The sequence below is a fragment of the Urocitellus parryii genome, chromosome 6 (assembly GCF_045843805.1).
Source record: "Urocitellus parryii isolate mUroPar1 chromosome 6, mUroPar1.hap1, whole genome shotgun sequence".
NCBI lineage: Eukaryota > Metazoa > Chordata > Mammalia > Rodentia > Sciuridae > Urocitellus > Urocitellus parryii.
In genome coordinates, this window is record NC_135536.1 from 108,758,870 (window position 1) to 108,785,373 (window position 26,504).

Consider the following 26,504-nt stretch of genomic DNA (forward strand, 5'->3'; position numbering starts at 1 on the left):
ATGCCACCACAATTGTATTTTCCTAATACAATATTACATTCTTCAAAGCTAGCTGTGGTATACTCTGTTGGGAGCCTGCCCAATATCCATTCCCCCTTGTTCCTATTTAATAACAGAACTTCTGACTGTTGTAAAAAACAACTTACTCAGTTAAAACTTTCTAGTCTCACTTGACAATCATGGAAACAGTAATCACTGGGTGGGGTCATTCTAGAACAGTTCTTTCAAGGGAGCTTGCTCAAATGGGAGATATTCTTTGAAGGTTCTGAAGTCATTACACCTTGAGAATGTAAGACAGCTCCAAGAATGGATAGAGAAAAACCAGAAGAGTCATTTATTCCTGTGGAATAGCCATGCCAATGTTGGACTTCCTTTCCTTCTGGATTTTTCTTAACTAAAAGAAAAATCAATCTCTACCTTGACTGAGTTACACCTATTTGAATTTTTTTAAACAGCCAAATCTAATCTTAATTAATAAACATTTTATTCTTTTAAATTGGTTAAATTGCATATCTGGGCACAATATCCTCTTCCTAAAGTACAAAGTTAAAAGTCATGCCTCCTTAGAAATATAATATAGGCATGATTTTCTAGACTTGCAGCCAGTGCTTAAGGATCAGTTAAATGAGACAAATGATCTTGTTTTCAATAATCTTTAGTACCAAATCTAGGCATCTCTTGCCAGAAGTTCCTATGTTTACCAGGAATTCACAAAAGTATTTTGAGTAATGTCTATAATTTATAACAACAATGCCAGTCAAAACTTCTGCCTAGGGCTGAAGTTGTGGCTCAGTGGTAGAGCGCTCGCCTAGCATGTGTGAGATGCTGGGTTCGATCCTTAGCACCACCTAAAAATAAATAAAATAAAGGTATTGTGTCCAACTATAACTAAAAAAAAAAAAAAAATACCAAAAAGAAAAAAAAAGCTTTAAATTCAACAAAAACTAAACATAAAATAGACAAGGTTATTTCCTATAAGTAATTATGAAGTAACAGGAATGGATGTGGGAGAGTTGGATGGGGTAGATAGGCATTGAATTCTTTGATCTATAGTATATCAAAAACTAAGGTGGTGTTGGGTGCGGTGGCACACTCCTATAACCCCAGCAGCTCGGGAGGCTGAGGCAGGAGGATTGAAAGTTCAAAGCCAGCCTCTGTAAAAAGCGAGGCACTAAGAAATACAGTGAGATCCTGTCTCTAAATAAAATACAAAAATTGGGCTGGGAATGTGGCTCAATGGTTGAGTGCCCTTGAGTTCAATCCCTGGTACGGCCCCCCTAAATAAAACAAAGCAAAAAACTAAGGTGGCTTTACAATCTCTCATCTGCTCTGTAAGTAACACACAAATGAGGTTTCCCACCCAAATCAGTCAACTACACAGGAGCTGTTTAATCACAGGTTAAATCTCTTCTAAATCAAAACTGCAAGATTATGTACATTTACTACCCATGTTATCTTATATATTTCCCCTACAATGAAACAGCCTTTTCATCTATCAATAACATTCTTATAAGCCCTGCTGCACATATGGTTCACATGCGTATCAAGGTACACAGAATAGGAAATGAGGTGTTCACACTATAGCTAATTTCTTCTGCCATAAATTTAACTTGAGTTAAACACACATCAAGGATAATGGCTTCTTTATCATCCAAGCTGTTACCTAAAAAGATTCCATAATGCACTATGAAAATACCTACTCTAAGTAGAGATATTTTTAAATGCACATTAGACTGAGAACTGAAATAGAACCATGTTGAAGTTTTTGGTTTGATCATATTACTGCCTAATAATTAGCATTTTATTCTTTTTTATGAAACCAAATTATAGTTGGACACAGTAACTCATGTCTGTAACCCAGTTACTTGAGAGACTTAGGCAAAAAGATAAGAAGTTTTCTGAGGCCAGCCTGGGCAACTTTGCAAGACCCTGCCTGACTCAAAGTAAAACAAAAGGGATGGAGGGTTAGCACGTAGCACAGTAGCAAAGTGCTTGCCTAACATCTTCAAGGCTCAGGGTTCAATTCCCGGTACCACAAAAAGTAATTAATCAAATTATTGAACTGTAAAGCAAATTCAAATAAGTCCTATACTTGTATCAATACCTGGATATAAAAAATCATATTAATATTTCAATATAAAACATAAGTATATTTTGGTGATGACTATCTTCTAAAGGCAGGCTGGAGAACACTGTGAAAGACAAAATGACTTTGGTAAGCTCCTTCTTTTGCATTATGTATATAGTTTTTTTTTTAAGTTAAAAAAATTAGGATAATTTTTTCTCCAGAATTAAACTCTTGGCTAGGGATGTAATTCAGTGGTATAGCACTTGCCCAGCACACACAAGACTGTGGGTTTAATTCCCAGCACCACAAAAAGAAAATTGAACTCTTTCTCTTTTGATCTCATCATTGTCTGTGAGAAATCAAGGCATTATAAATACATGAGGAAGTATCATCAGGGAAGACAACGTTAACATGTACATTCAACAAGAAAACAGAAATAGAAAAACCAAATGATACTGCATAGGAATTAGGGAGAGGGAAAAACAAAAGCATAATTTTTGAAACATATATATATAGTTGTAGATGGACACAATATATATGTGTGTGTATATATATGTATATACATATAAAAATAATGTATTATAACAAAGATAAGAGATAATACATTGTGTTTGTTTCTTTAAAAAGAAGATATAGAGGGCTGGGGTTGTGGCTCAGTGGTAGAGCACTCACCTAGCACTTGTTAGGTCCTGGGTTCAATCCTCAGCACATAAAAATAAATAAATAAAATAAAGGTATTGTGTCCAACTACAATTAAAAACTAAATATTTTTTTTAAAAAGAACAAATAGAATTCCTTTCATTTCTCTGACAGAAAAATACCTCTCTACAATATGAACCAGTTCATCATGAGTTTACTCAAAATGTTGGTTTAATAACAAAAACAGCTAGATTCAGAATTAAGGAATCAAGATTATTCTATTCTATGATGAAAATGTTTTACAATGATCTTATTCACAAGCTTCCTGGGAACTGGAATATTGCTAGACATATACTGTTAATATGACCTTAAATTGGTATGCTGGAGGAAGAAGATGATTTGCTGCACTAACACTCCCATTACCCTTTCTTTTTTTTTTAAATATTTTTTTATTTGTGAATGCTTTATTTTTTTATGTGGTGCTGAGGATTGAACCCAGTGCCTCACACATGTGAGGCAGGCGCTCTACCACTGAGCTACAGCCCCAGCCCCCTATTACCCTTTCATTACCCTGTCTATGTATCTGTCTTCCCTATTAATGAAGGCTATCTGAAGGTAGTGACTACTGTGTATTAATTATATTTGTATGTTAGCATCTAGCACAGGTCCAAGCATATGGTAGATATTCATAGAACGACAATAGAAAAAGTTATAAGAAATATAACTCAATGACACAGTATTTGAATTTTTTATTTGGAATGCATAATGCTTCCCTCAAAATTCTAAAACACACACATAGAGTAAATCAAATTCAGTCAATTTTAAATGTGCAAGGAATGATAATATAAAGAGGATTTTTCTGTGTTCTTGTTTAAATTTCTTTATATTTATATATATACATATATACATAGTTGTAGATGGACACAATATATATGTATATATATGTATATACATATATATATTTAGTTGTATATGGGCACAATACAAAAAAAAATTTTTAAAGAGAGAGAGAGAATTTTTTTTTAAGAGAGAGTGAGAGAGGAGAGAGAGAGAGAATTTTTAATATTTATTTTTTAGTTCTCGGTGGACACAACATTTTTGTTGGTATGTGGTGCTGAGGATCGAACCCGGGCCACACGCATGCCAGGTGAGCGCGCTACCGCTTGAGCCACATCCCCAGTCCCCATGAGAGAGAGAATTTTTTTTTTTTTAAAGAGAGAGTGAGAGAGAGAGAGAGAGAGAGAGGAGAGAGAATTTTTTTAATATTTATTTTTTAGTTCTCGGCGGACACAACATCCTTGTTGGTATGTGGTGCTGAGGATCGAACCCGGGCCGCACGCATGCCAGGCGAGCGCGCTACCGCTTGAGCCACATCCCCAGCCCCCCAAAAATAAATTTTACTTATTTATTTTTATGTGTTGCTGAGGATCGAACCCAGTGCCTCACACATGCTAGGCCAGCCTTTTACACCTCTAAGCCACAACTATAGCCCTTCTTTTTTTTAAATTTCTTGGGACTATTGTAAAAAAAATGTTCTCTTAGTCAAACCACAAGTATGAAGATTTCAAGTAAGTATAAAGATTCCCAGCTGAGTTAGTGAGATTAGCACTGCTGTGGCCAAAATACCTGACAAGAACAACGTAGAAGAGGGTTTACTCTGGTTCGCAGATTTAAACCATAGTAAGCTGACTCCATTGCTTTGGGCCTAAGGGAAGCTAGAACACCATGGCAGGAGGGTGGTAGTAGAGGAAAGCTGCTGACTACATGGTGGCCAGGAAGGAAGGGGGAGAGGGAGAGAAAGATACTTTCAGGGAAGTGCCACTTCTCTGTGGCATGGGGAAAGGGCCACAGAAGTACACCCCCAAAGACCCACCTCTACCAGCCATGGCCCAATGCATTTTACCTCAGAGCATTCTTGCACTGACACTGGCGCTTTGGGGGGACATCTCATACCCGAACCATAACACCAGTGATTCAGAGTTACAATGACTCTCTTATTTGCTTCCATGATAGGTGTTTATGGTACCTACAATTTTATCTTGCTGTTCCCAGATGTAGGTGAAAAACTATTCAGAATTATTCATTTTAGTTAATGGTACTAAAAGTCACACATCAAATAAATGTCTTTCCTTCTCTCAAAATAGCACCAGGCTTCCAGATTAAATGACCAACAAAATTAATCTTTTTTTTTTTCAATGTGGCGCTGAGGATCAAACCTCAGGACCTCACATGTGCTAGGCAAGTGCTCTACCACTGAGCTTCGACCCCAGCCCCATAGTATAATTCTGACAGTAAAAACCTCATATCTTCACATTATCACTAAAATAATTATTATTAAGAGGTTACTTATAAGCTGGCAATGGATGATAAATTAAAGCAATATGAAATTTTTAAAAAAGGAAAATGCAGGGAAAAGTTAAAAGTTTGTTAAACTGTTGAAAGTACAAGAATGCAGAGGTGTACAGAGCTGACAAACTCTTTGGTAGGTGGAATATAAATTACTTACTTAGGAACTGTAGAAAGAAAATAATAATATAATTGGTCACAAATGTTAAAAATTAATCTTTTGTTGATTTTTGTCTTAAGTATGCTTATAGATAATTTATATTCTACAAATATAAAAGGGCTTAGCTAGCAAATGAAGTATTATTTTGATAGAAGGTATAAAGAGTTATCTATCTTTATGTTGTCTATTATTGGAACCTAAGGAAAATATTCTTTTAACAATGACAACTACTAGAAAGAAATTAGTTAAGTTTTAATGTAAGATCATAGATACATGCTTCTTTTGTTCCATAGTACTCCATGGCTTTGGAGATGCCATGTAACACCCTACCCCTTCTAAATGATAAACCTTGACATATTATGAATAAGGAAAGGGAGGGACTGAGGGCTATGAGTCATATGTGGTAAGACACCAAGCTTACTCCAGCCTTTAGTTTGGACTAAAACTCCTGTCTTTGACCAAGTTTTTTTTTTTAATTTTTTTTTTTTTTAGTTGTAGACAGACACAATATCTTTATTTTACTTATTTATTTATTTATTTTTATTTGGTGCTGAGGATCAAACACAGTGCCTCACACGTACTAAGCAAGTGCCCTACCACTGAGCCACAACCCCAGTCCTTGACCAAGTTTTTAGCAAGCATTCTTTAAGAGCAGTCACTAAGCATTACTCAATGTCTGAAGAATGGCTAGGAGGGTAAGGAAGAAAGAAAATATGAAGGTACACAGTAAGAGAGACGTGAGTATATACCAAAAAGTCAAGTATGACCTAGAATTAAAAGGAGGGAATGACACCAGAACCTTCATGGTCTATGCCTATTCTATTGACTACAAAAGAACTAAATCAATTTTTTTCAAATAATTACAATTCTCTAGTCCAGTCCACTTATAAGTTTCTTATGTCTATTTTTGGAAACCGTTTTTGTTCTGTTTTTCATGAAGTCCCTTGTAAGAAGACAAAATCCAGGTAATCAATTCTGCCTTCACACTGAGCAAATACCTCTAGCAGTTCTAAACTTTGCAAAACAGTGCATTGAAAAGGTGTTAGTACTCTGTGTTACTGTGAGGAATTATGCAGACCAAACAATTTCCGTAATAAACTCAAAACACTTAATTTGTAATTAAAGAAATTACTGGTCCAAAATGTGTAAAGCAGAAGTGGTTTTCTTTTGTAGGAGGGAGAAAAATAAATTCTCTAAAATTTAATATAATTAAAGGCAATTACCTCATATGTCTCATGTGACTTAGAGCCATTTGAGAGTTTTGAGGGCAGAGAAGGGACACATAGGGTCCAGCTCTAGCAGATAAACAAGTCTCTTACAGCATCACATAAGGTTTTTTTGCTTATACTTCACTATCCAGTAGAGTATATTATTAGCGATAATATGAGAAAGGTTGTCCCAAAGCTCTAAGCTATGAGAAATACAAAAGATAACCAATCAGAGAATTTATCCTGGTCCAGAAATGTTTGGCCCCAGAAATATTTGTTATTTTTTGGCAAACTAGTATAGGTAGTTAATAAAGATTAAGGTCACAATGTTTCATCCTTGGAAGAATAATTGGAGATTCACAATATCACCATTTTAACTTCATTAAAGACTAGTAAATTATTATAACTGACTATGTGAATCAAACCCTTCCAAGACTAGTAAATGAAACAGCCCTTTCTCCCTCTTTTTCTTTTTTTCCCCATAAAATTAAGTATTAGTCACTGATTGAACTTAAATTATAACATTGATGGAAGCATTTAAATGTCCTTTAAAAATGTGTTCTGGAGACAACATAGGGGAATTTGGAATCTCTCTCTTTCAGGAAATGACAAACACACATTTTCCCCCATCTGAAGTTTGTTCCATATTACTATAACCCAGGGCTGCTTTCCATATAGTGATCTCAGGTTGTTGCTACTGACTAACTTAGGCACACTTTTATATTCTAGGTTCTATTCCCTAAGAGGAGCAATGTGACACTGGTGCTGCTCCCTCCCCTCCCCACCTCATCCTTTACCTTGTGGGAAGGTCTAGAACTTTTTTGTTTTTCATGTAAGGCTTTTGCCATTACCCTAATATTCAAACAGGCCACTTCCACTGAAAAGAGCAGGTCCTTAGTGGCTGACGTTTGACATTCCGTTTTAAACCTGAACTCATCACCTTCAAAGAATGAGAGAGGCTACCCATTCATTGTAAAAGGGGCAGTTTTGTTTCTGGGAATCCTCACTTTCCTAGGCCAGAGTGAGGAGAGTTATTTTAATAGGCTCTATTCCCTACTTAGAGACTATCTCAAGATGTTTTCTTGAGATTGCCTCTTTTTTTTAACCAAGTTTTACATAAAGAGAAAAGTAAAGTATGTTTGAGCTCACCTTTCTCATGTCCTACCGTCCACCCCTTTCTCCCAGTTCTTAAAGCCCCATTCTTAGAGAATCTGCTCTCTGCTGAGTAGCAGGGCCTACATGATTGGGACCCCTGGAATAAAGTTTCTGAACTAGGACTGCAAAGCTAATTCAAACCGAATCAGCCAGTTTCTTTCTTGGGAACCTCCAACAAGGACAGTAGGACTCGTCAATTTCTGGAGGTGCTTAAATTGAGGAGAAGGGGTACAAGGGAGGCTCTGGTCCACCAATGACAGGAGAAGAAGGGAAGGCTTGTGATATATAAAAAAAAAAAATGATGCAGGTAAACAGAAGCACAGGCAAGAGATTTTATGGCCCCAAGCAAAAGGAAAGTCAGATAAAGAAGAGTTAGAAAGTCAGGGATACTGAGTAGTTCTCTTGGTCCCCAGAGGTTTCCCAAGTGCTATGTCTAATTCCTAGTGAGGGCTGTATATTTCTTTCCTTGGTTTGGTGACAAGTCCCTACATTCTTCCAGTAAATCCTCCTTTTGAGTACAAGTTAATTTGAATAGCTTCTATTATTTGTAATCAAAATAGTGGTGACTAAGACACAAACACATAGCTGCTCACTCACCTCCTCTTTAAGCCATTTCCTAAGCACTCACTACATGGAAAGTACTACACTGGGTGCTCCTCCTAGGGAGGCAGGAGAAAATAAGATTTGACACCCTCTGCCAGTAGGGAGCTTTTTGGGAGAAAACAAAGAATTAAACTGTAACATGGTTTTAGAAAGAATTTAGATCAAGTTTTTTGTAAGAATTTTTTTTTAATTTTAAAAAATGAAAAGTTTGATGTAGTATAGAATAAGACCAAATTTCATATACTTTGGAAAAAATACATAAAAACACTACCATTAGTTATCATGCAGATGTTCCCTTGTTTATATAAGCTTTGTACCACTATGCAAAGTACACAATTTATTCACAATACATTGATGTATTACCTATCCATATTGTACAGTACATAATTACAGAATGTGATCATATATACACAACCAATTAGGCTATAATCTGTGGGAAATTTAAAGGATTTTAAGGTTAACCTTCCCCCACCCCCATTTGAGGCAGGGTCTCATTATGTTGCACAGGCTGGTCTCAAACTCACCGGCACAAGAGATTCTACTGCTCAGCCTCCTAAATAGCTGGGATTACAGGCATGTGTCATTGTGCCCAGCTTCAAGACTGACTTTAAGTGTAATTTTCACCTTATATGCTAACTTTAGATCCTCGTTTCACATGTGACTCCGCTTTGTTTAACAGTTACTTTCCTTAGAAAGCACTGTCACAGATCCTAGCATTAAATAAGACAATTATAAACTTGTAGGTAGATATGATCTATGACAACTGGTGGGTGGTCTATTTATCTGTTATGTTAACCTAACAGCCAAATGACCAGAAATACAGTGTTCTTATGTTTTGAACCAAAGCCCCAAACTCAAATTAGCCCAAAGAGTCACTTGTTACCAAAGCTCATAGTCACAGAACTTCAATATAGGAAATATGACAAAATAGCACATCATGGGCCCTAACAACTTCTTTCCTTTTTTCTTTCTTTTTGCTACTGGGGATTGAACCCAGGGGCACTTTGCCACTTCACATCTTCAGCCCTTTCTGTTTTTTTTATTTTGAGACAGGGTCTCAGTAAGTTGCTTAGTGTCTTGCTCAGGCTGATCTGAAACTTGTGATCTTCCTACCTCACCCTCCAGAGTCACTGGGATTACAGGTTATATATCACCGCACCGGGCACCAGCAACTTATTTTCTGACATTTTAATCATCCTTGATTTGTTTACAATTTTTTCAATAATTAAGGTGTTTCAAGTTGAAGGTTATTCAACTTGTTTAAATAATTTTACCTCTTTAGTGTCTTATCACTCAAATTCATTAATAAAGCTAAAAGCCTATCAGCTATTTGAAATTTATCTCTTTCTCACTTGCTAAACAGACCCACATATTATCTTTAAATCAGAGAAATTTTAATAAAAACTTTATAATACTTAAGTCACTGGGCACAGTAGGATGTACCTGTAGTCCTAGGTACATGGAGAGCTGAGGCAGAAGGATCATTTGAGCCCAGGAATTTCTTTAATATATTTTTTTCTAAACTTTCAGTCATTAGATTTTCTCTAGAACTTCCAAAATACTTTTATAAATTAAACTTTTTCCCTTTTTGGCAAAATGTACAGAGATATCTGCAAATATCGTCTCTAAAGTTACTCCCCCTTTTTTTTAAGGCAAAGTAGAAGGACAAGAGAGCTATTTTTGCTGAATTGTAACTATTGAGAGCAAAAAGATATGAATGTCAACTGGTAGAATGTAGATATGCAAAAAGATATGAATGTCAACTGGTAGATTGTGTCCAAATAATTCTCTAGCTATTTACAACAGCTCAGTTAAGTATCAAGATCTGCAAAACCATAGCCATAAGATTGTTGAGAATTGCATGTACTTCCTACCTTTAAGAGGCTTAAATTCCAGAGCTTTCACCATGGAGTTCCTAGCTATACCCTAAGTCCAGAAGTAATAGTGAAAATGCCAATGTCACTTCCTGTACCCCAAGTCTTTGTAGAAGTAATTAGGAGACTACATTCTGATATCTTTGATTAGTCATTCGTACCTCTATTCTGCTTCCCTAACACAATTAATCAAGAATTGCTGGCATAAGCAAATGAAAAGGCTGAGGGAAACAGAAGCTGAAACAAAGTGACACTGCTGCCAGTGAAATGTGGCTCCAGGAGTTTACATGCTAAGATCTCATCAATTTAACCAATTTCTTGAGTTTCTTTTTTGGATCAAGAGATATGTAAATAATATAAGAATTAATAAAAGATGCTTCTTGCCCTTATGAAGCTCACAATACAGCAGCATATTACACTCAAATGTTCAGAGTGAGAAAGAGATACAGCTCTTTCAGTAAAGCTTTTCACTAAAGTTCCTCAAGGGTAGCATCTACTTCCTTGAGTTTATTTTTATATTCTGCAAATATTCATGGAGTGATTAAAAAAAGAGTTTTATTCATTGTTATGCTAGAGCAGGGGTCAACAAACAGCAGAAACCAGAAACTATGCAAACTACAGAAGCCATAAAAAGATCTAACAAGAATAGTATATTTCATGACATGCAACAATTACATAAAACTCAAATTTCAGTGTTCATAAATATAGCTTCTTCAGCTATATGATTGTGGCTGTTTTTGTGTTAAAAGGGCAAAGTTGGGTAGATGCAACAAAGACAGCTCACAAAGCCTAAAATAACTTATTACCTGATCCTTTATGCTATCTGTCTTCATAAGAAAGTCTCACCCAGGTTGGGTTTGGTGGCACACACCTGAGAGCTCAGGAGGCCAAGGCAGGAGGATAGGGAGTTCAAAACCAGCCTTAGCAAAAGCGAGGCGCTAAAGAACTTAGTAAGACCCAGTGAGACTCTGCCTCTAAATAAAATACAAAATAGGGCTGGGAATGTGGCTCAGTGGTCGAGTGCCTCTGAGCTCAATCCCTGGTGCCAAAAAAAAAAAAAAAAAAAAAAAGTCTCATCCTCTACACAAGTGGTAGAAGATGGTCCAAAATATATCTTGGGGTGGTGGTAAGAGAGATGAGATTCAGTAACATTCCTGTAGACCACCAAATTGAATCTTCCTTACTTATTGTATCTGGGTAGTCCAACATCAACAACACTACTTCTTTTGAGGATTCATAAAATGTACCCAGTTATGATAGCAACAAATGAACTGATCCAATTGGCCTGGTCCCTGAATAATAATTTCAAGTTGACTTAAGGTCCTTTGCACACTAGGAAAGTACTTTACCACTGAGGTACACCCCTGGCCTTGTTTCACAATTTTATAGAACAAATACAGATAGAGCAATTTATTTATTTTTCTTAAACCACATATATTAAATTGCCTGTGCCCAAATGTGCCCTCCAAACTGCACAGAATGCTGTAGAGTTGTGGAAGTAAAGTATTCATTCTCACAAAGGAGATTGAAGTTAGCATAATTATATTCAGAGGAGCACATTTAGCAGCTTTTGAAAAAAATAAACATCTCTCTCAAGATGACAGATATAATGGGTTCACCAAAGCTGGAATTCTGAGCTACTGAGCCAGAGAAAGGATTGGCAAACATTAACTCACTATTGCTGGAGAATCCATCAAAAATTCCTCAAAACCAAAATGATTACTTCTCATCTTAAAAAAAAAAAAAAACTCTAAAAGAGTGAATATTATCTTTTTTGTTGTTGTCCTTTTTATTTTTTTTTCCCCAATGCTGGAGATGGAACCTTGTGCATGATGCTAGGCAAGTGCTTGGCCACTGGGCTACAATCCCAGCCTTTTTTATTTTCTATTTTGAGATAGGATCTCGTTAAGTTGCTGAGGGTCTCACCAACTTGCAGAGGGTTGGCTTCAAACTTGGAATCCTCCTGCCTCAGCCTCAAAAGTCAGTGGGATTATAGAATTGCCAGGCTGGATATTTCCATTTTTACAGGGAATGAGATCTTCAGATTCAATGTAAACCAATACTGCCTTGTGTTTACAAAGCATTTTCCCCTTAAGAATTCAAGACCTTTATAGATATTACCTCGTTCAACACCAGCAGGTCTAGTGCACGCCTGTAATCCCAGGGACTTGGGAGGCTGAGGCAAGAGGATTACAAATTCAAAGCCAGCCTCAGCAATTTAGCAAGGCCCTAAGCAACTTAAGGAGACCCCGTCTCAAAATAAAAAACAAAAAGGGCTGGGGAAAGGAGACCCCGTCTCAAAATAAAAAATAAAAAAGGCTGGGGATGAGGCTCAGTGGTTAAGCACCCTGGGTTCAATTTCTGGTACCAAAAAACAAAAACAAAAAACAAACATAAACCAAAAACTAACAAACAGACAGACAAAAAAAAAAAAAAACCCAAAGAATAAACAAACAAACAACAGTATGTCTGTAAACTCAAGAAACAGAGGAGATTTCCTATTATATAAATAAGGAAACTGAGGCACTCAGCAGGGGCACAGAGTTAACCATGAATCACACAGAAGATAGTGGGAAAAACCTGGCATGAACTTTTTTTCCCTTGTTCCAATTCTTAGTTTTCTCAGATGATTCACACTGCCTATAATTACAGATGGTAATGTGGAAATCTTCAGTCCTCAAGACAGCCTCTTCATACTAATTAATATAATTTTTTCCCTGAACTTACTGGTATAGCTCTTCCCTTTATAATATTTCTAATAGAAAGACCTCTGGGAAATTTACACATGGCAAAAAGGGAACTAGTTTTTTCTTATATTGTTTTTTTTAACCAAGTTTTCTATTTTATTCTTTCTTCCTTTATGAAAACTTCATACTCAACTGGAGAACAAAAGGTTTTTTCCAAATTTTTTTCTTCCTCCCTTTTTATTTTAAACTGGAGATTGAACCCAGAGGCATTTTACCACTGAGCTACATTCCCAGCTTTTAAATTTTTTATTACTTGTTAATGGATTTTTTGTTTTATTTTATATGTGGTGCTGAGGATTGAACCCAGGGCCTCATACATGTCAGGCAACAACTCCAGCCCCAGTTTTTTTATTTTTAATTTTGAGATTGTCTTGTAAAAATGTAAAAATCCTCCTTCCTCAGCCTCCTAAGTCGCTGGGATTACAGGTGTGTGCTACCACATTTGGCAACAATCAATTTACTTTCAAAACCTACAAAGCCCATAAATGGTTCTAGGGGTAACAAAGCTCTCTATGTCACAAAACTTAGAGAAACCGTGTGAATAGAAAATACGACTTTTTCACTTGGGGGAAGGAAAGGGAGAGTTCCAAGACTTTGCCCCAGTTAAATAATTTTATAACTATCTCCCACCATTGATTTATAATTAGGCAAGGGATTGATGAACTTAGATACCTGAATCCAATAAAAAAAAAATCTCTACAAAAACATGGGGAAAACATTCCAAGTTTGGGTCTGTTTACTGTGTGACCCTGAATAAGTTACTATACCTTCCCTGTACTTAAAAAATGGGAGGGGGGTGTTTAAATACAAAAGACATGCCTATTTGATATTTAGCAAGTTCACTTGTTTTCTCTGCCCAATGAGATTTTTGCCTAGGCTTTGTTGTAGTTATGAAGTTTCAATAAGGATCTTATTGTCATTTCTTTATTTAAGGATTAGCATCTTCTTTATAACAGAATAGTCAACAATCAGAATAGCTACTAGAAAGCCAGGACATGACAGCCTAGACTAAAATAAGCTGGGATATGAAATTTATTCCTAGAGTCCTTGAGACTTTTTCCAGGCAGGGTGAAGTAGAATTAAGTGTTTAACAAGGACACGATGAATTCCTCCACTCCTTTAGGATCACTCCAGAAGCAAAGAGATCATTGTAGTTGGTTTTTTTTTTTAAGATTTTTTTTTTTTTGAGAGAGAGAGTGAGAGAGGGGAGAGAGAGAGAGAGAGAATTTTTAATATTTATTTTTTAGTTCTCGGCGGACACAACATCTTTGTATGTGGTGCTGAGGATCAAACCCGGGCTGCACGCATGCCAGGCGAGCGCGCTACCGCTTGAGCCACATCCCCAGCCCCTCATATATTTGTTGATTGTTGTATATCATATTTTGAGAAGTGTCTGTTCAGTTCCCTGGCCCATTTATTAACTGGGTTATTTGTTTTTTTGGTGTTAAGATTTTGGGGTTCTTTATATATCCTAGAGATTAGTGCTCTATCTGATGTGCCTGTGTTAAAATTTTGCTCCCATTCTGTAGGCTCTCTATTCACCTTACTAATCATTTCTTTTACTGAGAAGCTACTTTTTTAGTTTGAATCCATCCCATTTATTGATTCTTGATTTTATTTCTTGCGATTTACGACTCTCGTTAAGGAAGTCCAGGCCTAATCCGACATGATGAGGATTTGGGCCCACTTTTTATTCTATTAGGTGCAGGGTTTCTGGTCTAATTCCAAGGTCCTTGATCTACTTTGAGTTTTGTGCATGGTGAGAGATAGAGTTTAATTTCATTTTGCTACATATGAATTTCCAGTTTTCCTATCACCGTTTATTGAAGAGGCTTATTCACTTATTTTTTTTATGTGGTGCTAAGGATCAAACCCAGTGCCTCACACAAGCAAGGGAAATGCTCTACCACTGAACTATAGCCCCAGTGCCCACCCCACATTTTTTATGGCCATCCTCAAGAAATATTTTTAATAATAATTTGGTAACAATCTAAAACGGCAAGCTTATTCAGTCTTCCTAACTTCTTACTGCCACTGAACTGCTTACTGCTGACTGGGCTCTGAGATATAAAAGTTAAGAAGCTGTAAGCCTTGTTATCCAGGAGACTATAATCTTATTGGGGGGAGGAAATATGCAGTTACAATTTAAAAATGATCAATATAAAATCACCAATAGGCTAAAACAATCAGAATTGAAAAAAATATTTCCAATATTTAGTAATAATGGGATAAAATAAAATTATATTTGAAGTGCTCAGAATGAATTCAATAACTACAAAAAACAAAAAGCCTTGATTGATGGCAACTTAAATAAAAAAGTTTTACAGGTTTCAGCTTAATACAATTCCATAAAAGCATTCAGTCAACTATGTGAAATAGCTAATGTAGGCCAGTAACCCACTGTGTCTACATTATCCAGTTACTTAGGTGTTGTATGAAACTCACTTAAGAGAAGCCTCCAGGGAAACCCCTGTTAGATGTCTTCTCCCCTTGCTGGAGCTTTGTCTCTTAAAGCTGGAGATTTGCCTCTCTTAAATAAATCGTACTCCTTTCACAAAGAAGGAGGAGGAGGAGGAGGAGGAAGAGAAGAAGAAGAAGAAGAGCCTCCTCCAATGGTCTATCTACTCCTTGTTTTCAGTGCACAGAGAATGCTGAAAATTCAAGACTCTGCAGTGATCAATATTTAGAGATTATGAACCCAGCAATACAGATTCTATTCCTACATAACAAGTTAATGAGATTTTTTGGCCAACTCTCCACCTCCTCAGCTTTATGCAGTGCTGGGGACTGAATTCAGGCCCTTGCACATGCTAGGCAAGCACTCTACCGCTGAGCCCCAAGCCCTCTTTTGCTTTTTGAGATGACACTTCTGGGCTCAAGTGATTTCCCACCTCAAATTCCTGAGTTACTGGGACTCCAGGCACATGGCTATTTGGCTCTACATTGAAAAGGGAAGCCTGCCCTGATCTTGTGGTTATATCTAGAAGGATTTACAGTGAAAATTCTGTAAACTGGCCTGGTCAATTCCCCCAGGCCCAGCAAAACTTCTAAAATGGAATGGATTAAGCATAACTTTAACCTGTGTCTTAGATTTGTGAGACATGTATATGTTATCTTAAGTGGGCTGTGATTATCTTGAGTGGACTGTGGTAATTATCACTCTGAAATTTATGAAACTCAGAAAAATATGATGATACCAGACAGAATATAAGGGGAACAACAATTAAAATTTAGTTCTGAGGAAACATAAGCCTCAAGTTATCCTTTAAACTCATTTGCCAGTCTCAGATCTTATGGCAGGAACATTACATGTTTAAAGATATGGTCAATCAACAAATATATGTCAAGAGGCTACTGTGAACAGGAACTTAAATTAAATTTAATGAAAGACAAATATCTCATGGCCTTCAGAGGTTATGACTATAGCTGATTACTGCCAGGGTCAGGTTACAAGACTTGAATAAAATCCAAGGGTTCAGCTTTTGATAACTATTACAACTGTCAGACTGAGAAATAGTATCAGACCTTACAGGGATCTTAAAAAAAAAAAAAAAGCCATACTTTAATCTAAAAACAGCAATAAAGATGACAGCTCAATCAACAGATAGGAGGAAATAATAACTTATTTGGTGTAAACAAACAAACAAAAACCAAAGGTTCTTATATAATTTTATATTTTAGAAAATAAAAATAAAATTCCTGGGCTGGGGTTGTGGCTCAATAGTAGAGCACTTGCCTCACATATGTGAGGCACCGAGTTTGATGCTCAGCACCACATATAAATGAATAAAATAAAGGTCCATCAACAACAACTAAAAATAAACAAATAAATAAATAAAATTCCTTCAATACTTCAATTATACTTTCTTTTAAAAATTTTTTTTAAGTTGTAGATGAACACAATACCTTTATTTTTATTTATTTTTATGTGGTGCTGAGAGCCAACCCAGTGTCTCACATGTGCTAGGAAAGCACTCTACCACTGAGTTAAAACCCCAGCCGCAATAATACTTTCAATAGTGATATTTGAAATAGAAACTATGCTTCAATCATTCACATAAAACTATCACACTGAAGTAAGCATGAAGTAGAGGAATTTCTACTAATATCAAGTAAAGAAATTAGTTCTGAACAATTCACGTTCTATAGGTGTAGCCTATTTAGAGTTGGTAGCATTTGCTTAGTCAAAGTATTTTTCTGGAAGCCAATAACACTTTAGAAATTAGAGCTTGTAAGTTAAAAAAAAAAGACTTAAAAAAAACCCTTAATTTTCAAAAATCACCAAAGGTCAAAGGTTATCACAATCATATGGACAGCTCTCTCAAATTAATGAGAACAATGGAAAAATAACAGGGTTATGTTATTTCAGAAAGTACCTCAATGCACTAAAATATAGCTTGCAAATTATCAAGCTTTTCTCCTTTCCCTTAGAATACATAAAGAAATGAAAAGAATGAATGAACTACCAAAAAAGCCAAAATCTCACACCAGGTATATTTGAAGCAAGGAAAAACATTTGAAGGCTGATCAATGGGCAAGGGCATGGTATCGCAAATCCCCAGTTAACTTAACTGCCCAGCCAGGAACCAAATAGCAAGGAACTTTTTAGTTAACTGTATACTTACCTATCCGGTGAGCAAGGGACATATGGTCTAATAGAAAGGGTAAACCAGACCAAAAAAAAAAAAAAAATTACATAGGTCAGGGTTTCCACTAAGTTACGTGGAAGAAACAAGCAAAGAAACTTGAACTTACCTGCACTGCCGAGCTGCTTATAAAACCTGTACTCTAAATGAAGCTGTGGAGCACGTGATTTTATTGGTTCCTGAAACCCAAGGAAAAAAACGGTGATCAGATTTAGACAAATGGAATTTTTCTATTCCTAGATTTTTGGAGTAAACAAGGGCTGAGATCACTTAATGATTTAGAGATGATATTCACATATGATATATGCCTTTTCTTATCACAATTTGTCTTTGAAAGTACAGCTAAAAGATGATGAGCAAAATTACATACAACCCCTTTCATGGATAGTCAAATAAAATTAGATTATCCATGAACCATCATTCAGGGACAGCTCTCTCAACATAATATACTTTTCTGAAATGTATTTTCCCATGAAATCAGATAACAAAGCTTTTTTTAAAAAAATATCAGCACCTATTTCCTGATAGTTTTATTATGAATTTTGGGTGGAATATTTATTATTATTAGAAAAATAATACATGCTTCAAAAAATTTAAATACACAAAAACCAAGAACAAAGTAAAAGTAATTGGAGATCCTACCACTTTAAAGATAGCCACTATTAACATTTTGGTAAATATTTTTTCAAGTATTTCTTTATCCATGTATTTATACATACTACAGACTCACAAATAGGATTTTACATAAAGGAAATCACAGTATATCTGCTCTTCAGTAACATTCTTTCTAACTGGACAATGTGATAATGATGACATCTTTCCATTACAGTAAGTAAAGGTGTATAATATTTTTCATGGTTCAAGTATTCCCATGTGTGTATGTGTGTATATACACTAAATTTGGCATTCAATACTATGAACAATGTTGTTAGAAACATTCTTACATAAATTTCATTTTACATTTGTGAGAACTAAAGACAATAATTTAAATATGTAATTTTAAATAATGTAATATTCTCATTTCTAAAAATGAGAGTATTGGAAATAACCCAGAGCTGGGTGCAATGGCACATACCTGTAACCTAGCAACTCGGGAGGCTGAAGCAGGAGGATGTCAAGTTTGAGATTAACCTCAGCAATTTAGTAAGACCCTGTCTCAAAATAGAAAATAAAAAAGGGCTGGGGATTTAGCTCACTTGGTAGAGTGCTTGCCTTGCATGAATAAGTCCCTGGGTTTAATCCCCAGCACCACAAAAATAAATAAATAAATAGATAGATAGATAGATAGATAAATAAATAAAGAAGGAAGGAAGGGCTGGGGATGTGGTTCAGTGGTAAAGCACCTCTGGGTTCAATCCCCAGTACAAAAACAAACAAGAAAAACCCCAGAGATAAAGCAAGCAAACAACCACGTTTTGCTCTATACCAAATAAAGAACTGTATAGTTAATTATTCTAACAGTATATCAGACAAATTTCTAATAATGCATAATGCAACCAAACATCCTGTAAGATAGGGTTTCCCTGTCCCTTTTGTATTCTGGAAAAATCACCAAGAACATGATCTCTCTTTTAAAAACTCAACATCAACACACCTGTTAGGATAGCTATTATAAAAAAACAGAAAATAAAATATTGTCAAATGTTGTGGAGAAATTGGAACCCTTAAGATTGTTAGTGAGAATGTAAAATGGTGTAGCTGCTATAGAAAATGGTATGATGATTCTTCAAAAATTAAACACAGAATTACTATGATGCAGCAGGGTGCAGTGGCGCACACCTGTAATCCCAGAGGCTCGGGAGGCTGAGGGAGGAGGATCACAAGTTCAAAGCCAGCCTCAGCAATGATGAGGCACTAAGCAACTCAATGAGACCCTGTCTCTAATAAAATATAAAATTGGGCTGGGTATGTGGCTCAGTGGTTGAGTGCCCCTGAGTTCACTCCCTAGTACCCCCCCCCCAAATAGAATTACTATGATTCAGCAATTCTATTTCTGGGTATATATACTCCAAAGAATTAAAAGTAGGAACTCAAATAGATATCTACACAACCATATTTTTAACAGCATTATTCACAATATCTAAGTTGTGAGCAACCCAAGAGTCCATCAACAGATGCATAGATAAAATGTGATATATATATATATATATATACACGTGCTACATAACAACATGGATGAGTGTTGCAGAAACTGTGCTAAGTTAAATAAGCCAGTTGCAAAGGACACACATAGTATGATTCCATTTATATGAAGTATTGAGTATAGGAAGTATATCAAATTCATAGGAAGCAGAACAGTGATTATGAGGATTAGGAATAGGAGGGACTATGGAGTAGTGTTTATTGGGCACAAAGGTGCAGGTGGGGAAGAAAGTTCTGGAGACAGATGGTGGTGATGGTTGTACAACAATGCAAACTTGCTTAATGCTTCAGAACTGTACACTTAAATATGGTTAAAATGGTAAATTCTGGATATCATTCCTTAATACTTTCAAAATATTGTTGCCCATTTGATGGGTTGCCTTCTTACAGTTAACAGTGTACCTGGATGTACAGAAGTTTTCAATATTGTTAAAGTTTTAAATTCAATTTGTTAATTTATCTATTTTTCTTTCATTGCCTATGATTTTGGTGTTGTATCTAAGAAGTCAATGCCAAATCCAATGTCACAGCGTATTTTCCTTATGTTTTCCATCGAGTTTTATAATTTTAGATCTTACATTTAGATCTTTGTTCTAGCCAGTTAATTTTTGTATATGATATAAAGTAAGAATCCAACTTTACTGCATGTGGATATCAAGTTTTACCAGCACTTTTTGTTGAAAAGACTGTTTCCCCTTTGATGGGTTATTTGTGCTATTTGTCCACACTCCAATGAAGTAGATTCCACAGCCTTTCTGGATAATTCGTGTTGGTGTTCAACAAGTTTCATGGTTTGGAAGGCCTTGGTATTTAATTCAAATTTCATTACTGAAACATACCTATTTCTCTCACATCCTGGATAATAAGATAAAAAAGTTCCTGGATAACCTGTGAATATTATAATAGCTATCTTCAAATAACAAAACTACTGAATCATTTCCTAATCTTTCTTTCTTCAAGCAAAGTAATTTCAATTTCTTTAATCTTTCCTAATTGGTCCTATTTTTTAACTCTTTATAATCTTTGAAGGCTCTTTTATGAAACCACTTGAATTTTATGCATTTTTTTTAAACACAGAATCCATCAATCACAGAATTCAAAAGTTTTCTTGAAGTCATAAAGTTTATCCTCCTATTTTTAGGAAGTTTTACCTAAATCAATGTAGGCAGGTTGGAAAAGAACATATATTCTTTGTTGAGTGTAAAATCAACAATCAGTGGAAGTGGACTTCAAGATTCTCAACATTCTCATCATCAAAAGAAAAGTATGTAATGCTAATAATAAGGTAGTAAGTTTCTTATTCATTTATCTCTTCAGATAAAGAGAGATCACTGGTGAGAGTTTCTTCATTTGGTTGAAGATGTTCATCTATATCACCATCAAAACAGACAGTTACAGAATCTGTCCACTGGCAAAATTCACTACTGATAAACTTATAAAGAACCAAACAAAAAGGGTGAATGAAGAAGGTAAGTCAATGTGGAACTAGAGGTTGATAAAATACCAGGAAAAAGACAGTTCTGTCTGTCTCTTTAGATGATGACAAACATCTAAAGAGATTTATATCTAAATTAGATTTAAATCTTAACACCACAGATTTTTTCTTAAACCTAATATTCTCAAACTTCATACTGGAAACCTTAATAGGAAATATTCAACCTGATCTTGGGTAACTCAAGTAAATAAAAGAAGCAAAAGTCTTTAGAGTTTCAAGACTGAAAGTGGGTATCCACCCCACATGTGTTTAGACTTTAGGGGATTTTTATCACAGTCTGAGGAACTGACACCCTTCAACCAACCTCTTTATCACATGGCTGTAGCCTCTTCAGCTAAGTGGGGCTTCCAGGAGTCTTGCAAACACTCAGTCCATAGCTTAGAGAAGATCACAAGATTAGCAACATGTTGAGAATTTTATTTTATCCTTTTACCCTAGAAATCTGAGTAATGGGTAAAGGAGGGATTTATTACATCATTTTGTTTACTTTGTACATTTGTGTATTTTTAAAAGTCTTAAGAATTGAAGAAACAAGAGCCCACAATGAAGATGCAAACAAAGTAGAACCGAAACAGCAGTAGCGGGGCTTCCTTACATTTCTGTGCCAGATGTTGATAACATTTCCATAGACAGCTGGCCATTTGCCAGAATCATGGCTATTCTAGAACACACATGCCTGCCTGAAATTTTAAACTAAGAGCAGATGGCTACCTTGTAGGAGTGTGATGCTTAAGGCAATATTTCCTGTTATAATGAAAAAAGCTCAATTACTATCTTCATATCTCCCTTGGAGAATAAGCTCAACAGCAAGAGAGGAGGCCCATAGACAAGACTGTTAAGCTCTAAAGTGTCTTTTGTTTTTGTTTTTAAAGAGAGAGAGAGAGAGAGAGAGAGAGAGAGAGAGAGAGAGAGAGAGAGAGAGAGAGAGAGAATTTTAATATTTATTTTTTCTTAGTTCTCGGCGGTCACAACATCTTTGTTTGTATGTGGTGCTGAGGATTGAACCCGGGCCTCACGCAAGCCAGGCGAGCACGCTACCGCTTGAGCCACTACCCCAGCCCCTAAAGTGTCTTAATTTAAGAGTATTTGAAAGAGAAATGCCGTACTGAGATACACCTTACTAGATGAAGTAAATTTTATTTTTAGTTGAGGTTTTCCTTTGTATTATTTATTTTTGATTGTGGGGATTGAAATCAGGGCCTCACACAGGCTAAGCACAGCACTCTACCACTGAGCTATACCCTCAACACCTATTTTTAGCTTTAATTATTTTGCATGTAAAACAGAATAAAATAGTAATGAAAGGGAAGTGAAATGTAATGGTCAATTATGTCAATAACATGCTATATAAGTTCATCTATATTGATCGAGTACTATGATCCTAGTAGAAATCCAGATAAAAAGAACTATTCCTAACAAAAAGCCTCAAAAGAAGTCTTGATAAATAAAGGGATAATAACAAGTATACAAAGAAATAAAACAAAATTTTAAAGTGTTTCAAGGACTTCTTCCTGTCAGTAGTCTCAAATAATCAAAGATTATTCCCAAGATTATTCTGAATAAAACTGAAAAGGCAAATGAGATGTACTAGGGAACACTTACAGAACAAATTCCTGTAAATAAAAAACCATGATTAAAATCTTTTAATATTCAATTGGAGAGGATATCTGACCTGCTTGCTACATGCACCACCACTCTTTCTGCTCACATCTCCCCAAAAAGAATTCTGAATACCAAACAAAATGCAAAATACTGGGTCCCCCATAAATTGGCCTAATCTAAGCTCTGCTCCCTGTCCATCCCTTTGTAGAGAACAATCTCCTAACTGTCATAAAACAATCCTGATTCCTCCAAAAACTGACAGGCTGAATCAAAGAAGAGACCACATACAGTAGGTATGAATGTAATAACTGCAATTCATTAGAAAAGAACAGCATTAAATTATTACAAGATAGTTCCTCCAACCTTTAAATCTCTGACTTGCAACTAATAAAGCCCAAAGGTACAGGTAAAACAGGAAAACTTCCTAGTATTTTTACTAGGAGGATGAACATTTACACAGTTCCATAGAAACTAGTCATACAAATTATTCCATATGACGAAAAATGCTTTGGAGTCAATCCTGTTTCCAATTTGGCCTCAAGGTATATTGTTTATGCTTGACAGCTTTTTAAAAAGACATTATTAGATGGTCGGGATTTGGTTTTCTTATACTAAGTATATTAATGAACACCTCACACTAAAAAAATGAATCGGTCCTGCTCAAGAAAAAAAAAGCAAAATTTCAAATGACTTTATCATTTTAAGACACCACTGTGAAATGTACAGAGTCCACAGAATTACTAGCTCTTCAGCTTTTTTTTTTTTTTTTCTTTCTGTACTGGGTATTAAACCCAGGAGCACACTATTACTAAGCTACATCTCCAGCTATTTCTAAGTTTGACACGGGGTCTACCTAAGTAGCTGAGGATGCCCTCAAACTTGTAATTCTCGGGCCTCAGCCTTCTGAGGAGCTAGGATGACAAGAATGTGTCACCATGCCTAGTTCTTCCAGCAATTTTTTTCAACTAATTTTGATTCATCATTGCTAGCACCACAGTTAGCAGCATCTAACATATAGTGTTATATAGTATACAGTGATTCATCACTGTAACACTATAATTGAAGAAAGATGACTATGTGGGATCATATGGAAGCAAAAAAACCCAGGTCTAGTATTTTAATGAATGCTTACAACTATTTCCTGTAAAAAGATATTAGCAGTGATAGTACAATGACTACAAACATTCTACTCACCAGTTTGATTGCTACATATTCATTGGTGTAGAGATTTTTACCTAAGGGAAAAGCAGAATGTATATGTTTAGTGACATTTCTTCTGGGAAATGCAAAGCAAAAATCTTAGCTCACAGGGTCATGAGAAAAGTCACATTCTCAATGCTGTTCACATACATGAAACATGATTTATAACTGAAAAACTAAACAGAGATAATGAGATCCAGCAAGAATAGAACAAGATCAGCTTAAGAATCTGAAATTTTAAACTGCACACAAGAGTTATTTTTAAGAAAAAGAGAAAACCAACTAACCTCCCCCTCTTTTCTCTCCCTCTCCCTCCTCATCCATCTCTCTCATTTCCCAACTATTCCCATGAGGCAAATCAAGAAGAAATGCCAGAATTTCAAAGACAAAAATTTAAACACTTGGCACAATAAACCAAACCCTCATTCTTTTTTAAAAAATATTTTTATTAGTCACTGTTGGACCTTTGTTTGGATCTTTATGTGGTGCTGAGAATCGAACCCAGGGCCTCATACATGCTAGGCAAGCGCTCTACAGCTAGGCCACAAGCCACAGCCACAGCCCCCAAACCCTCATTCTTTAAACTGACTAGCAAAAAGGAATTTTTTATTTATTTTTTCTCCTGGCATTTAATGGCAACTTTACATACAATAAAGAATAGTGTAAAATAAAATCAATTTTCCCAACCCCTCCTCCTTTGGGAACTCATCTATTTTCTGTAAGAAGATGGTTTTCAAAGCTGTTCTTTAACTATATACATGAAACATATCTTCACCTAACAACACTTAAATATCTTAAAGTCCTTCCTAAAATAACAATTTTTCCTTTCAACTTCACTACTTTCAAAAGAACAATCAATATTCTCCTAGACATCTATACTAAGAACTTGAAGTAATGATGGGATAAAAGAAACAACTGTGGCTTAGCCCATATTACAAGCTGAATACTTCTCACAACCCCCAACTGCCTTTTTTATCCTTGAAGCCTTAACTTTCATTCTTCCCGAGTACTTAGTACATACCATAAAGTTAAGCCATTGCATTGGCTTCCTATTGCTTCACATATATATGCATATGTGTGTGTGTGTGTATACACATTATTACGTGTGTTTTCATATATCATTTATGAAATATATATATATATATATGTATTTTTTAACTGGTCCTGGGGATTGAACCCAGGGACACTTTATCAGTAAACTACATCCAGCCTATTTTATTTTTTGAGACAGGTCCTCACTTAGTTGCTGAGGCTGGCCTAAAATTTGTGATCCTCCTTTCTCAGCCTCACAAGTTGCTGGGATTACAGGTATGCACCACTGTGCTTGACCTACTTCTTATATTTTTACCCTACCTTATCCAGTTACAGTATAAACATCTTGAGGGTAGGGATTTTATGTAATAATTGTCTCAATATTCTATAGTGCTTAAGACCACGTTCTGTACATCACATTCAAAACCTCGATTAAGTAATTCGTATGCATAGTATGACTGTTTTAAATAATATACACAATAATTGTTACTTTTGATAAGCATAGTAGAATAGATATGCACAGAAAAGGATATAGAAAGATGTACATTAAGGTATTAAACTGATTTGTTCTGCAGCATTTTTATGATAAAGAAAACCACAACACTTCATTTTGGGAACAAAAAGCTGCTTGTAATACTCATTCGAATTTACCAATCTCTAGACAACAGAAACCCCTTTATAATATATCATTATACTTTTAATGCTGCTATCAGGTTGCTGAGTACCTCTATGTGCTGAAGAATACACAAACTTAGGAATAATTCTGCCTGCAAATAACATAACAAAGGGGACCCACAAATTTCTAAACACCTAAAAACCAATGTAAGATGAACAACTTCATTTTTAAAGGAGGCTCAAGTAGAAAACAGGCATTTTCCCTCTCTGTACACTAATTACAGGAAGCTTCTAAGAGTTATTTTGTATTTCTGATTCATGTTCCCATCAAACACAATTTTAAAAATATATTTTATGAAATTGTGAAAATCACAGTAATAACTAAGATAGGAAGACAAAAGGCAGTAAAAGTCAAATGTTAGGCAGATTAAAAGTTCAATTTAGCCCAGGATTTCTTCCATACCACATATGACACTGCACAAAGATTTTTCAGGCAAGTTCTTCCTGGCTCTGTATAACCACTATTACTGTGACTTAAAATCAATTTTACCAGAGCTGAATCATAATAACTTAACATTGCTAAAAGGAAAAAGGTCGGGTTTTACAAGTTTAAATTCTAAACATGTTCAGCCATCTTTATGAATTGCTGACATTCTCCCCTCTCTAGCCTAGTTTCAACAATAAGAATTACTGGAGAATAGAGTTGTATGGGCACAAAACTGACCCCTTACTCATTCAGAGTACAGCATACCTGTAAGTGTTAAAAATTCTTAATATTTGAAGTATATATGCTTTAAATTGATTTTCAATTCAACACACACAACATTTAAGGTGAACTGATGGGAGGAATAAACCTGGATTCTAATCTGTGAGCAGGAAGAAGAGGCAATTACTAATTATAGAGGCTTGAAGAGCCAAAGAAGTCTCAGGAAGGAAATTCTTTCCTTTCTCCACCCTCCCCCACAACTACTT

General features: G+C 35.6%; 1 protein-coding gene across 1 annotated transcript in view; it reads right to left on the reverse strand.

Annotated features, from left to right (window-relative positions):
* Csnk1g1 (casein kinase 1 gamma 1) overlaps positions 1-26,504 on the reverse strand; it is a 149,468-nt gene that overhangs the window by 49,686 nt on the left and 73,278 nt on the right. The window contains exons 4-5 of the mRNA XM_026384857.2: positions 23,880-23,920; positions 17,556-17,625 (exon numbers count right to left, since the gene is read on the reverse strand). Coding sequence (XP_026240642.1) covers positions 17,556-17,625; positions 23,880-23,920 — 111 coding nt within the window. The remainder of the gene's footprint in view (positions 1-17,555; positions 17,626-23,879; positions 23,921-26,504) is intronic.